The following is a 16,642-nucleotide window of genomic DNA, read 5'->3' as shown; positions in this document are numbered from 1 at the left end:
TCTATATATAGTCTACATGCAACTTCACATTGTCATCGAAGACATATACAATAATACATTGAGAACTTAGATTGTATCAAGGGCATACAAGAGCATATACATATTGACATTGTTTAGAGAGATAGAGAAAGAGAGAATGGAAAAGCTTATGAGTGTTGTGGTTGTTCTTGGTGTTGTTGCTGCAGTTCTTTTACAATGCACGACAGCACAAACAGTGCATGTTGTGGGAGATAACATTGGTTGGACCATTCCACAAGGTGGTGCCCAGGCATATCAGACTTGGGCTGCTAGCAAGCAGTTCGTGGTTGGTGATATTTTAAGTACGATTTTCTATCTCTTCTCTCACACTTTTTCATTTTTCTTTACTTCTAATTTTTTATCTATTCTTTTTCATCATCGCTACCAACTGCTTAGGGACATTTATTCTTCAAATAACATTAATGTCTTCTACTTAAGACGTACTTTTGTGTTGGAACCTAGTCCAAACTTCCAACCATATTAGATATGCTCTTTGCTATGTTTATCTGTAAAATCAAGTAGCTATAAACGTGTTTGTACACAATTAATTTTAAAAAAACAACTACAGAATGTAGATCATCGAATTTTATTTCTCTAATAATATTATACACACTAAAAGATAACAAATCGATGTGCATCATCCTCCTATCAGGAACTCAATTATTAATTTAAGTACTATATCAATATATCTAATGCATTTTCCATCATATTAACTATCATGTGTTGCAGCGTTCAACTTCACCACCAACGAGCACGATGTCCTTAAAGTACCAAAAGAATCCTACGACGCTTGCAGCAGTGCCAACCCTATTGGCAACACCATCACAACTGGCCCTGCTAATGTGACTCTCGAGGCTGCTGGCAGTCACTACTACATATGCACCGTCGGCAGGCACTGCCTTGCAGGTCAGAAGCTAGCCATCACTGTCTCGAGCTCTCCGGGCGCCACTCCACCCTCCACCAACACTCCTACTACTCCTACCACCCCTACTCCCACATCAACTACCCCTGCTGCTTGCAGCCCATCTCCTACGCCATCTCCTGATAAGGTTGAAGGTCCATCCACTATGACTTCACCACCTCCTCCTAGTTCTTCATCAACTGGGGTCTTTGCTAGTTTCTTTGTCTCTTTAATGTCCATTGCTATTGCTTTTCTTTTTTAGGGAAGAAGAGGCATAGCCGGATAGGCGTTATATACAGTTTGAGTTACAGTTACGGCTTTCTTTCATTGTGTTGTTGTTTTGTTTTTCTTTTTTTTATTGGATTTTGTATTGGAACTAGATATTGTGTTATTTGAGCACGTGATTAATAAAGGGATTTTTACAAATAAAAACAAGAAGAAAATGTCCTCTGTAATCCTAAAGACTTCCATACTGTTCCATTTTTATAATTTGGGAATTATTGTCAATGGTTACTATGTGACAGATAAAAACATATGAGTTATTATATTCTTTGTATATGGTGACCCAATAGGCCAGGCCTTAAACTACAGCTTAACTCTCAGACTTAGTTAGGTTAATGATGCAGGCCCATTAGATTAGGCCTTAAACTACAGCTTAACTCTCAGACTGAGTTTGGCTAACGATGCAGGCATTGTCATCAGATACACACTCTCTCTCTCTCTCTCTCATGATGTTTCTTTCTAGTCATTGGGTGCATGCTTTAATTGGTGCACTCATCTCTTCACCTAAATTGCACGGGTGCAAATACAGGTGCGATATTCCTTTAAAAATTAGGGTAAGACACATCTAAGATATGATTAGTAATCAATATTCTTTTTAGGAATATTTTAAATATTTTATGGACATAAAATGTTTATTTTTTGTTTTAAAATTAAGTAACAACATATTTAAAATTAATTTAAAAGCAATAGCAAATGGCAAAGAAGTACAATGACGTCCATAAATTGTTGTCTAAAGTACAAATAAATAGTTTAAAAAAACTAGACACTTAATTTGTACAGAAAAATATACTATACATCAGGTACATGACTCCTCTTTTACACATGAGAATGTAGCCTGCAAATATGGGGTTTACTCTTGTGTAAGGAGGAGAATTAATGCACCCGATGTATAATACACATTCTCAAGTTTCATGGATACCACAATGGGTATGGATACTTGTCCATTTTAGTCGTGTTCATGCAGCATAGGTCTTCACATTCCCTTGTATATATCATTACTATTCATTGGCAAAGATTTTTATTTTTTTTATTATATATTATTTGTTTCTTAAATAGTAAGCATCATACTCCCTAACAAGGAAGTTAATCTCGTACCATACCGGCCGGTACGGCCGGTATATACCGTACCGGTCAGTAAATCGGTACAAATACCCATTGTTTCGTACCGGAAAAAATAAAGGCCGTATCGGCGAAATTCGACTGTTTCGGCCGGTAAATGGATACCGGACCGAAACACAAAATGCCTACTTTTTTTTTTTCTTTGGTAATTTTGACAATTTTTTAAGGGTAGGATGGTGCAAATCTGAGTAAGTTAAGAAAACTCAGCAGAAAGAAAGAGAAAAATGAAAGAAAAATGCACAATAACTTTGCAAAATGAAGTTAGAATCACCTCTTCTTCAAGACTTCGACTTTATTATTTTTCACATTTTTCTTTTACCATCTTCTTCTTTAAGGACTCAACGATGGCCTATTGCTTCTTCTATTTTGTAACTTCCGTTCTCTACACTTACTCTTCCTAGACTTCTCTTTTGCTTTTTTAGTATAAATGCTGAGTAAACTTGGTCAAAAGAGTACACTAGCTTTTGATTTTCTCAAAGCATCAGATGATATTTTGAATTGGTATCATTACTCTTTTGACATGTGGGACTAGCATTTATTGAGTTTGGTGGGTGTTGGATTATTTAATGGTTTTCACTTTTATATATTTACGTTGATAACTCCATCATAAAATATAAAAAGTTGTAAAGGTGGTATATTGAGTTATTAGAAATATAATTTTGTATAATGTATAAAATAGTAAAAGATAGCGGTAAACTTGAAACGGTACACCGATATTAACCAGTATCCGAAATATATCGTACCGCTGGCCAAATCGGTACAGCTTTCGGTACAGTATTGACTCCTTTGCTCCCTAAACCAGCTGAATTAGTAATTATGACTCGTTGGACATACACCACGTAGGTGAGATGACTTTGACCATCATGGGCCATTTCAGAGTTTTTATCTTAAATCACAGAGAAGGTTGAAAGAACTTAAGGACGATGCTTTGAATTTATTTTAATGATATGAATTGGAATAGAATATTTTAGAATTAGCTTATTCAACCAAATATTTCGGGTATATTTATATATATTTTTATAAATATTATATATATATATATATATAATAATTCTAAATCAAATCATGAAAATTCTAGACATTATAATTATATAATTTATATAATAAGGTCTATATGTAAATACCAATGTACTCCATTAGATCTTCATATTTTCAAAATTAAACAATCTATTATCTTCAACAATTTTACAGTTACATTCAACCTTGGAATTATTCCACTTTTTGTCAATGCATATTTGATACACATAATAATAAAAAAGATGATGTAAACGAGTTGCAGTATGAATCTCGATCCTCTCCAATTCATTTTGAAATTTCAATCCTCTCGAATTCATTTTTCCTAGTCTAATATGGATAGGGAAAAAATCTTGATTCTTGAGTTTGAAAGTCTGGTTACATATGGGGAATGTGTTAGGCACTTTACAACGCCTATCCAAAGATAGTATTTTGTTTTTGTAAAATTTTAATTTTCGGACATTAGCAATTAAAAATGAGCTATTGGCATTAGCTCTTGAGGCTTTAAATGAATTGGGTTTTGAGGTTTGGTTTCAAAAGGGTGTGGTCTTGATCGATGCTTCCTTAGTGTGTTTGGAATTGGTGCCAAATTTTCACAATGAAAATTCGGCAGCATTTCGCCTCATTTTCATGGCAGAAATCTGGCAATGCTTCGCCTCAAGTGCATCATAGCACACAAAACACAATTCTCACCAAACTTTCGTTATGAGAATACGACAATAGAGGTGCCCAATTTTCACGGTGAAAATCCGACAGAGTTTCACATTTGGTGAGCTATAGCACAGCGGCAGGGTTTCACGCTTGTGTATATAGCGCGTGCCAACATGCTCGTGATAGGATGAGTCGGAGCCCCTCAAAGCATCAATATTGATGTGTGTCGCATACACGGGGAAAGCAATGTCACTCAGATGACATGGATCGAGACAATCACATCGTGATGACCATGCACGCAATATAGTTTGAATATGCATCTACAACAATTGCATAGAGCACATACCCACATGAGAATCTGATGTAGATTCATTCTTTGGTGGTTGCTTGACAGTGGCTGTCTTAGGTGTAACAGCCATTGAAGTGGAACCACTCCTTCGGTTAGAAACACCCTCTCAATTATAGGATTGTAAGCTACTGCTACGCCTTCCCTTCAATTGCTTCTCCACTTTCATAGCAAGTTTGCAAAATCATTGTAGGTCCAATAAGTTTGTAGTTGGACCACATCACTGATTTCAACACATAACCCACCAAGATAATGTGCTATCATTTGCTCCTCTAGTTCTACAATATCACATCAAGTCATAAGATGATCAAACTTTGCTGTATACTCCTCCACAAAAAGCTCATTTTATTTGAAATTATGAAATCTCAAAAAAGCATCTTGCATGAAGTGATCAGACAAGTATTTTTTTTCTTGAGCTCTCTTTTCATCTTTTCCCAAGTCACAATATGATCTCTTCCTTCCCGTTGTCGCTGCCTCTTGAGATGCTCCCACTAGATTGAAGCATGTCTTCTCAGCTTGATTGCAACAATCTTCACTTATTCATTATTAATTTCTATTTTTGTTTTTTTTTTTTCATTTTTTTTTTATCAATACAGTCTAGGAAGAATTTATCAAAGACCTTATTTTTAGTTCCCAATTATTCTAGATCATCGCTGCATAAAAAATATGTTATCAAAATTCTTTTCTAATACTATTTGTATTTTGCATTGGGGTCACTAATAAGCTGAAACCATTTCAAGTCAAGAGTATGAAATATTTATCTATGATTAACTAGTGAATTATCCATACGGGAGATGTTAAAATTTCTTGGTGCGGACACGAGGTACAAGCCCCCAATTACACGCACGTATAGGAGGAAGAGTAAAAAGAAGACAGCTCAACCTGTGGCCTTATGGATGGAGCCTATTAGTTATTAGGATTGAGATTAAGCAAGCCTAAGCATTTAATAATTAGGGTTTCTTTATGCATTTTTATTGTTAGCTATTTAAACACTTTTTTGGATTATTGAAAGATAGCTTTGAGAATTATTAAAAAAAAAAAAAATGTGTGTTTTCTTTCACTGGCCAAACATCGCAAGCAAAACACTGGCCTGTACACACCTCTACCTGTGCCAGATCGCCCGTGGTAGAATGTGAGTATGGACTTTGTGTTAGGTTTGCCCCGCACCTTTAGGAAGCATGATTCTATTCTAGTAGTTGTTGATCGCTTCTCTAAGATGGCTCATTTCCTACCATGTTCTAAGACCTTTGATGCTTCTAAGATTGCAAAACTCTATTTTGATGAGATTGTCAAACTTCATGGTCTTTCCAAAACCATAGTGTCTGATAGGGATGTTCGCTTCATGAGTTATTTTTGGAAGACCTTGTGGCATTTAGTTGGCACCAAATTGAAATTTTTCAAAGCATTTCATCCTCAAACTGATGGTCAAATTGAGGTGGTTAATCGTAGTTTAGGCAACCTCCTTCGGTGTCTAATGGGTGAAGCCAATCGGAATCGGGATTCAATTCTTCCTGTACCCCAACTTGAATATAATAGCTCTGTCAATAGGTTTATAGGCGCTAGTCCTTTTGAGGTTGTGCATGGATATACACCTAGGAAGCCCTTAGATCTTTTGCCCATGTCCCCACATGTTAGGATTTCTGAGTCTGCTGAGGCATTTGCACGACATATTCATGATTTGCATAATGAGATTCACAAAAAAATTCAGGCAAGTAATTCTCAATATAAAATTCACGTTGACACTCATCGGCGTTATGCAGAGTTTCAGGTAGAGGATTATGTCATGATTCGGATTCGACTTGAACGGTTTCCCTCTGGGACCGTTAAGAAATTGCAGGCTCGTAGTGCTGGACCATTCAAGGTATTGAAACGAACGGGCCCAAATGCATATGTCATTGACCTTCCTCATGATTATGGTATTAGCTCCTTTAATATTGAGGATCTAGTTGCTTATAAAAGCCCCACAGCTATTCCTGATACCCCTTTTGATGAGTCTTTGCCTAATCCTATTGATGCCTCTGTTCCCACCACTTTACCCTTAAATCTACCTTACACACATAAAGAATCTATTAGTGCTATTTTAGATGAGTAGATTGTTTCTACCAGGGATGGAGGAGTTCACCGTTTCCTAGTTTAGTGGCGAGGGCGACTAGATTCTGATTGCACAGGGATTACTCGAGATGAGATACAACGATTGGATCCTGACTTGCTGGAGTACTATCAAAGCTCTTCAGATTTCCACTCGACGAGGTCGAGTTCTTCTCACCCGGGGGGAGTTGGTGTGGGCACGAGGTACAAGCCCCCAATTACACGCACGTATAGGAGGAAGATCAAAAAGAAGACGGCCCAACCTGTGGCCGTATAGATGGAGCCTATTAGTTATTGGGCTTGAGCTTAAGCAAGCCCGAGCATTTAATAATTAGAGTTTCTTTATGCATTTTTATTGTTAGCTATTTAAACAATTTTTCAGATTATTGTAAGAAAGCTTTGAGAATTATTAAAAAAAAAAAAAAAAAAAAACGTGTGTTTTCTTTCACTAGTGTCGACCCCAATTTCAATTTTTCAGATTATTGTAAGAAAGCTTTGAGAATTATTAAAAAAAAAAAAAAAAAAAAACGTGTGTTTTCTTTCACTAGTGTCGACCCCAATTTGCTTGGTGTTGACTCCGAGCAACTCTTAAGTGCTGACTCCTGAGGTTTATCTTTTTGTTCAATTGTTGTTTGTGATTGTCCTACATCATTTTTCCTTCTAAATTTTTATTGTTGTACCTATTAGTGCATGATTATATTAAAGATTTACAATATTGTTCTAAAAAAATATTTAAAATATCAATAAGAAACAAACACTTTGTTTTTGTTATTTCAATAACAATATCAATATTTACAAAAACACCATTGATAACAATAACAAAAAATATAATAAACATTATTTTTATGTTTATTATAATTTTTTTTTTTTTGTTGCGAATCTCATTCGAACTAAATTTGATGAGAATAATATAATAATTTGTATTTATAAATATAATAAACTGAGATATCACTATTGTAATTTGCTGCGATATGAAAAAGGATTTCAGTAATTTTGTAGAAATCAACAATAGCTAAAAATAGCAACTTTACATGAGGATCATCAAGATTCTCTTTGTTGAAGTGAAGTTAGTTAGAGCATTAACAAACTAAAACTATGCTAATTTACAACAATCACATCAGTTATAGGCTTATAGCTATCTCAAATGACAGTTCTAAAACATGCACAGAGTGAAATGATAACTCTAGTACCAATTTGGATTTTTTTTTTTTCCCGCAGATTTAAATAAATTGCATTACGAATTCATTTATATAATGTTATACTAGGTTGCATGGAGAAATGAATTAAGCTACCTTTTTCCTTATTTTATGTACTATTTATAGGTTTTACAATACTTTTTATTCCAAATCATCCAATAAAATTGGAAGCCCTTGCGCAAGGATAACACGCATTAATCGAGAAATGGTCCAAATTTTTTCTCATAAAAAAAAAAAGTTAACTTTTAGTTATTTTGTCTCATATTATGAAAATAAGGATATGTTTGGTAACGTTGTTTAAATAATAGTTTTCATTGTTTAAACACCACAATACGTATTTTCGTAACATTTTTTTACTTACACGCATTTTCACCACACTTAAACAATGTTATTAGAAATTTCTTACCAAACAGGCCATAAACTATTGGAAATATGTAGTTTTTAATAGATGTGATACTACTTCCATGTTCCTTGTTGGAGTGAGGTCTTAGACTTACATTTTGACTAAAAAGAGGGAAATAAAAAAGAAGGAAAAGAAATGCACGAATGGTGATAGTGAGACTGATGTGGAGAATTGATACTGGTAGAACTTTATTCAGATAAGTATTAATCGGTCCAACCCGTTTGATCCTCAAAGAACCATCTAGATCAGACCCGTTCAACCCAGTTTGTCACCCACCACAGTTCGGTTCAGTCAAACCCCAGCCCAAGTCCAATCTATGAACCCCACATAGATAAACTCACATTCACATTAAAGTATTCAATTCACTACCTTAGCCTAACATCTTTTTTCCTTCAAAGCCCAAGTGGAAACCGAAATAAGCTAAGCCCAATTTTTTTTTCTCTTAATCAAGCCCATCACTATTCTTAAAGGCCGAGTAATCCATCAAGAGAAACTTTTGTTTAAAAACCCAAAGGCCCACTAGCACATTAACTTTCTTCAAATAACACTTAAAACCCCCAACACAGAAGTTAGGATAATTACTCTTAAACCCCTAAAACTTTAGGACAAGCACTTCATACAAAGACACTTTTGCCCCTATGTTTTCCATAATTACGCTTATGTTCCCTATACTTCAGAAAAATTACAACCCCAGTCTTTTGAAAAATGCATTAATGCTCAAAACTCTCCAAAAAATTCCTCCAATGCCCTTAAGGGCCATTGACCCCTCTAGTCCAAGTCTCCCTCCGTCCCTGTCAAGCATCAGTAAATATAAGACTCATGTTAAGGGAAATATGTAGAAGAGACTCTAAATTGTCAAAGTTGAAGTGGTCTTCAAGGCCATGAGAGAAGGATTTCGTTATATTTTCTTTTTGAAAGAAGAGAGATGAATTATTCAGGGGCATAAAACTTGATTATGTTTTTATTTGAATTTATTTATTTATATTTAGGGAAATTAAACTTCACCTCTCTAAACTATACTCATTTTTATACTTACCCTCCTAAACTACAAGAATATGTATGATGATGATCACATCCCTAAACTAATACCCGTATGATACTTTGTACCATAACCGACAATCTTCAAAACCCTAATCCCTAATTCCCCAAACCATCAATGGCACCATGGTACAAAACTGGGTTCTAGGCTTCTAGCTAGCTCTCATTGTCAAAAGGTACCACCGGCCTTGCAATAATTTAGTACGATATTATTTAAGGGTTTCAAAAGGTGATGCTCTCTCATAATAGTAATATCCTTTCAGCCAACTAAATATACCCACGTAAAAATGCCATAAACTCGGCCGCCCACAATCTGTTACTTGTTGCAATCCAACATGCAATATATTTCATGCCATATAAACAATTGATATAAAATCTTTGTCTATCAAACAAACAATAAAAAAGGTTATAAAAGTTCCATGCTTTCTCCTTTTCTTTTCTTTTTCGATTGATTGATTACATTACGTGGGCTAAGAATGTTTCTCATACTGTCAAACATATATGATTCCGATTTTGCCAACTTTTCAATATCATTCTTTTTTTAAGTATTCTTTCCTCTTTCCTGTTGAATGCAATTGGGTTAAGATTTCTCTCACACACGTACAAGATTCCAACTAGCAACTTCAAAAAAGAAATCAAAGGTACAACTTTTTGTTTCTGAAAAAGAAAAGAGCTGTGCTTTTTGTCTGCAACAGTTGTTCTTCCTTTTGCCGTGTTAGCATGACAGTTTGCCACCCATCTCCACAACGAAAATGAGGAAAAGAAAAGAAAAGAAAAGAAAGAAGAAAAGAGCAGAATATGTATGAATTTTTTGACCACATCACAATTTTGGAAAATAAATAATAAACAGGAGAATCGCCTGGGGTATTCAAAATGCCGACACGAAAAATAACTGCGTACCGACATTAATTGACCTGGCTAAATTTTTGCTCAATTATGGGGCAGGTCCAAGTTGCTCAAATTTGATTCTATTTATGATCAATTGCTCTACTTGAATTATATATTGTAGTTCTAAAGGTTATTTTTTATTCTTAATGATTTCGAGTTTTGCACTTTTGCTTTCTTGATTTTGCCAATTATATGATTACTGATCAATCATTTAGAAGCAATTGAGTTTTGCTTTCTTGCATTTGCAAATAATATGATTACTCATTTAGGAGCTTTGAGTTTTGCTTTCTTGATTTGCAAATAATATGATTACCAATTTGCACGCAATTTTTAGTTTGTGTTAACGTGACTTGCGAAAGAAATTTAGTTTTCAGTTTTGTTCCTTTTTTGCAATGATATCGCCAAAATTTGGGCAAACATGATTTTCTAAACTTTTGTTTCCTTCATTAATTTTATAGAAAGATTAGTAAATATATTTTTCTTATGAGAAATCTGTACGTATTACTATAAAGAAACTAGCCAAAATTATATTTTTAAACGAAAGTAGTAGAAGCCAAAATTTTCTCATATTTTAACATGTCAAAAATAAAGCCTTCCACATCTCTCTTGAATATTGACTCATTCTTTCAAAACAAAAAATTGAACAACAAAGGTTAAATGTTAAAAAACAAAAAATCAACATTTTCTATTATATAGTTGTCTAAGCTTGCATCATATCATGAATTACCTCTTTTTTTTTTTTTTTTTTTTTTTTTTTTTTATTACTGTAAGGACTAGGAAAACTCGCGGCCCAGGCCCACTTAGAATAGTGACTAGATCAATTCAACCGCAGCTCAAAACAATGAATTTGTAAGAGAGAAACAAACAACAAGAGGGAGGCTCTGCCCAAGGATAAAAATAGGGAAGAAATAGAAAATATAAATAAATGGATGAGCTGATTTTTAATATAAGTTGGCCCGAGGAGGCCACAATTATACAAGAAATGTTACTATTCACTCTCTTCTCTCAATGTTTTTTTTTATTTTTTAATTTTTAAAATTTTTTTTTTTATATATCTTGATACTTGTGTCTGGATCCCCCTTCTCTGTAAACCCTCTTTCTCTTATATATCTTTTCCTCCCTTATATCTCAACGTTCCATCTTTACCTAACAAACCCCCCTCCTGACACTTGTCTCTTTTTACATCTGAAGAAGGTGTGAAAAGAGTTTGCTTAGCTGTGACTTATACTGTTCAAGTCACTTCCTCATCAATGCAGCTGATAAAACTGTTGCCCACCATTTAATACGAAGGCAATAGGCTACTCCAAACTAGAAACTTTCCCTATGATCACTGATTCTCTCTCATCAGATCCCTCTTCCTACTTGGAATGCCTCAGTCCTTTTGACTGATCCCTTCCTCTCCTCGGGTAACCTTCCTTCTCGAGCCCGTGGCCCGTGGCATCCCCACACCAATACTGCAACTCTTCAACTTCATCCTCGGTCCTCGGGCACCCACAATAGCCCCCTAAAATTTTCGCTATTAACCTTGAGGTAAAAGCGAAGTTTTAGTTATACAAGCAGACCATATACATGCCACGTGCATTCCCACGTGGTAATGTCCTTTCACCTATCTCTAGCATGTTCCTAACTTTTTGGAATCCACAATTTCACATTTATGGCATCAGGCGGCTGCTTGTCTCCCCACATTCTATGGCTCGATCAAGATCCTATGGTCCCTATCTTCCTTCATTTATGAGCGGGAAAATTACTGTCCACTTTTTACTCCTATATAAGGAGAGTTTAAGGCTAGTTGAAGTTCATTTACGCATATTGGAAATTTGAGTTGAAGCAACCTCCCGAGGAGAATTCTTCCCTTTGCTTGTAGGTATGTTCATCCTCATGTTTATTTTTTGCACAAGTTTATTCTTTCATACCATAAAACTCCATGGGTAGATACACTAAGCTAGTAGATACTCCCGAGGCTAGGGCTATCTTTAGGGCACAATATAGGATTCCCAACAGTGTTGAAATCCAACACTGTGAAGACGGTGAATGGCTGGTCATGAACAGATCTCCTGAATCTGTGGTTATTCCTATGATCGCCTTCATTGAAGGTAGGATGAAACTTTAAATGGGAAGGGTCACTAGGGACTATTTAATAACTACAGGCTAACCCCACCAATGCTCCCCAAATGTCTTTAGGGTCCTCGGGTGTGTAGATATATTAAATCAGAAAATGGGGACTAACATTACCTGGCACGATGTAAACTGGGTATACAACTACCAAAAGAGGGAAAAAACCAAATACTACATCAAATATAGAGTCCCTGCTGTTAGGTTGATCTCCTGCCTACCTGACTCAAGCAAGGGTATGGATGAGGACTTCCTCATTGTCTTGGGAAACTAGCACGATGGATTGCATTGTCCCACCCACGAAGGGGAACCAGGTAGGGTTCCCGAAGACCATAGGTGCACATAGGATGTCACCTAACTTTATCAATCTGGAAAAAAAAAATCTTTATTAACTCATAACTCTTATTGTTTTCTTTGGTGAACGAATACCACATAGCCCCAGCCAATCATCTGGTGAACTTCATGGAACTGAATCGGGTCTTCAGGTCAGAGATCTTTCTACACAAGGACGGTCAACTCGAAGCTGCTCATGTCATCCTCGGATACAAGCCTTCCACCAAACGTTTCCAAAGCCCGAAGAACATCATTAAAGCCAAGGACTCTCAATTGGCTTTAATAGACGTAGCAATTCTAGGATTCCTACTGTTTGAACCTCCTCCAGCTGGAACTCAAGATGCCCAACTTCCAGCCTCACTAGCTATCAGGCTTCTTTACTTTCAAGAACTTTCTATCCCCTTGGACGACGAAGCCAAGGAGCCTATACCAGAGCCTACCTAGCAAAAAGTCACAGACAAGGGTTTTGAGGTCTTCTATCAACTAAAGGACCCCAAAGAAGCTCTTAGTACTTCTCACCACCATTTGCGCCCTGCCCAAGTTAGTACCAACCAAGAGGCGACCAACATCCCAAAAGGAATGGGATTTGAGGAGAAAACTCCAAACTTGCTTGCCCTACTCACAGCTCATACTGAGGGACTCTTTTAGNAAAAAAAAATAGATATACATATATAAAAGGTATATTCACTACAAATTTGAAATTTATTTAACTAATAACTAATTTATGTAATAATATTTAACAAAATGATTAAATTCAAAAGTGAAAATATATAACATATGAGCCAAAATTATAATTTCTTTTTCATCATATATATCATCTTGCCTTAACTCCATCTAAGTTAATGTTATCATAATGCAAATATATTTCTCCATTTTCATTTTCTTCATTATCATTAACATTAAATTACTACCTTCTTGTTCTTTTATTTTAATATATATATATATATATATTATTTCTTCTTGGCATTCTAGCTACTTAGAGTAACAAAAAAAAAAAAAAAATTGTCATTTAATGCCTTATTCACAGTATAGAAAAAAAAAATGCAAATATAAAAGTGAAGTGTTAAGTGTGTAGCCAAAATTTTGTAGGAGAAAGAGAAGAATAAAAATAAATTAAAAATTTTCATATATATATATATATATATATCTTTGACATGTTATTTTATTGGACTCAATTAAGTAGCCTCATGATTTTGTATTCTAACAACTTATTTTTTTTTTTTGAAAATCAGTCTAACAACTTGTTGGACTCATATAAAAACACATTTTTTAACAAAAAAACTCATTACCTACATGTCTAAATATTGTACAATACATACGATTTTAAGATACAATTCATACAATACGCATTTCTGTATCGTATGATTCATGAGCACTTCCAATACGTCTTTATGTTATGGATCTTTTTGTAAAGGATACAATACGTATCGCATATCATATCATATTGACAAATGAAAACTATTGACCCATATATTTTGGGAGTGTCCACAAGTCCAGTTTGTGCTTAACTTGCAACAGACCTGATCTCATCGGTTCAAAGAAAATTCAACCCACTGTCCATTGAAAGTGAGGTTCGGATTGGGTGGTTCGGTCTCTTATCGGATGGCGGACGGTTTAGTCAGCACTAGAAACAGAGACAGACAAGATGAAAATGACAAAAATCCAGTGAGATCTCATTAGATCCGTCAAAGATCTCACCAAATCTAATGAGATCTTGCTAAATCCAATGAAAATCTAGCAAAATCTAGCTGAAATATTGTTGGATATGGCTAAGGTCTTGCCAAATTTGGCAGATTCAATAGAAATCTCATCGGATCTAGTTGAGATCTTTTCAAATATAGCTGAGTTCTCATTGGATCTAGCGAATCTTGCTAGAAAACACTTGGCTCGTCAGTTGGTTTGGGTGGTTTGGGTTTTGGAGGAGGAGACCCACTATTTGACCCACTACCGTCAGTTTTGAAGGAAGAAACGCGCTGCCAACCGCTGGAGTGGTCGGGTTAGGTGGTAGTTGGCTCTAGTCTAGTCGGATTTTTTGAGTGGGTCGGGTCTCTACATCTATTGGGCAGCCCTACATCTACATGTACTCAGCTTCATCAATTCAACTTGCTAAAATGCCCCTACCATAATTATTCTTACAATATTCCAACAGTATAATAAAAAATAAGGTTATAATAGTAAAACAACAAAAATTTTAAATTTCGAGAAGTTAGAAAACTACAAAACTTATTATGTACTATATATATGTAAATTTTATGACTGAATTACTGAAATACGTTACACATATGGGAGGGATGTACACACGCATTACACACCTAGTTCCTTCAGAAAATGTTTAAAATATTGAGAAAATAAGTAGTGGGCTAAGGATTAAAGTTGTCAACTTGTTATTTCCCGCTGTCTTGGCTAGCTATCATGTTTCCTGTCGGATCCTTTTCAGTGCACTAGACGTCAAATGCACTCCAGCCCAGTTGGTACGATTCAGATGTTATTTTCATTAGAAATTTTTTTGAATAAGTCTTAGGTATAGTCCATAGACAGGTCGGCAAGAATGGATTTGTGGTTCACGGACAAGCAAACAACAAGGAATGCTAATTATTTCAACCTCTATAGGTAGTGGTTAATACAACACAAGAATACCTATATGTTTGGTTGACTGAAGAGGCCAGGAGGGAAATGTTTCATTCTTACAAGTTGTGCGAGAGAGAAGAAAATTATTTGATTGTGTGAGGGAAGCATGGAAATCTAGTAAGTAAAAATTTGTAGGGAGTCCCACAATAATTAAATGTTAATAATTGCTAATTACACTCGAAGAAATCTATCTATTGAGAATGCTGACAAATTAATGAAGTGGTAAGTTTTTTAGTTCTAAACTAATTATGTTTGAATTACTTGAGACAAATTAACTTCTTTAAGACAAATTAAGACGTTTAGTTGAAATTAAAATAAAAAAATAAATATAAAAAAAACGATTAAACCGTTAAAACTAGAGATTTTTTAGAAAAAAAAAATACAGAACTACATAGTCTTATTTGAACTATCCGATTTTTTAATATTAATTTATTTTAATCAAATAATCATGATTTCCTTGAATTTTACATTTTATTTATGGGATTTTAGATCATTTTCTTTTAAAGTTGAAATAAGTAGTCAAAAGATCAATTCAAGTGTCCTAATTTTAGCTTCTTAATACATATATTATAAGATAAAAAATAAAGTTTTAGATGTGAATAAATTTTCCTAACAATAATATATATCTCTTAATTCCAATCTTTGGTATACGTATGAATTAATGTTTAAATTGATACCGTCTCATATTTATATTTTATCTTTGATTTTTATGTGTTATTTAATATATATATATATATACATATTATAATATAAAATAAATTATTTTTTGAAACCAATATAAAATAAATTATTAGAATATTAGTCTAACTACTAAATTAGTTATCCAGCAATTAAACTAGTGAACCATCACATTGCTTCCTTGAGGGTTCATTTGATATGGTTTGATAAGTGATAACTATGCCCCCCACTATAATCATTTTAATTAGTTCCCATTAATCATAACCCAGTATTATTCTCAAAAGAAATTCATAACACGATATAATCACCTTTGGTTCCCAATGTTCCCATTAATCATAACGAGCTGTGAAAATGTTATTTCCATTTATTTATTCGGTATTATTTTGTAGGAAGTTTGTAAATGTATACTTTGCATTTCATAATTTTCATTATATACTCTTATGATAAATGGAAAAGAATTAAATTTTGAAATCTAAATTTTCACAACATTTTTACAACAAATCCTAAGTGTCAAGTTGTTACTGGTTGTTATTATTGAGGCAAAAAAGTAATCTTAGTGTTAAGTTCAAATTTGAACCAATAACAACTAATCACCTATAATTTATTGTGAAAATATTGTAAACGACTGGACATAGCACCTCGCTTAAAAAATATTAAAAAAGAAAAGAAAAGAAAAATGATATGTCCACAATATTTCCACAACATTTTTACAACAAATTCTAAGTGGCGGGTTGTTATTAGTTATTATTATTGGGGCAAAAAAGTAATCTTAGTGTTAAGTTCAAATTTGAACCAATAACAACTAACAACTTATGATTTGTTGTAAAATTATTGTAAAAATGTTGTAGACATAGCACCTTTAAAAAAAAACCTCTATATCCCATATTTACGGTATAATATTGCAAATTTTTAGAATGTTCCATATTATTTGTTCATGTTCAAAATAA

General features: G+C 34.3%; 1 protein-coding gene across 1 annotated transcript; it reads left to right on the top strand.

Moving 5' to 3' along the window:
• Positions 1-40: 40 nt before the first annotated feature.
• LOC112031809 (cucumber peeling cupredoxin) lies at positions 41-1,401 on the top strand. The gene is made up of 2 exons (XM_024064510.2): positions 41-320; positions 748-1,401. Exons 1-2 carry the CDS (start codon positions 137-139, stop codon positions 1,179-1,181), a joined length of 618 nt encoding a protein of 205 aa, XP_023920278.1. The 5' UTR covers positions 41-136; the 3' UTR covers positions 1,182-1,401.
• Positions 1,402-16,642: the final 15,241 nt, after the last annotated feature.

Source organism: Quercus suber, unplaced genomic scaffold, assembly GCF_002906115.3.
Source record: "Quercus suber isolate HL8 unplaced genomic scaffold, Cork oak 2.0 scaffold_454, whole genome shotgun sequence".
Taxonomy (NCBI): domain Eukaryota; kingdom Viridiplantae; phylum Streptophyta; class Magnoliopsida; order Fagales; family Fagaceae; genus Quercus; species Quercus suber.
The sequence above is the reverse complement of the archived record's forward strand: the minus strand, read 5'-3'. Positions and strand labels throughout refer to the sequence as shown.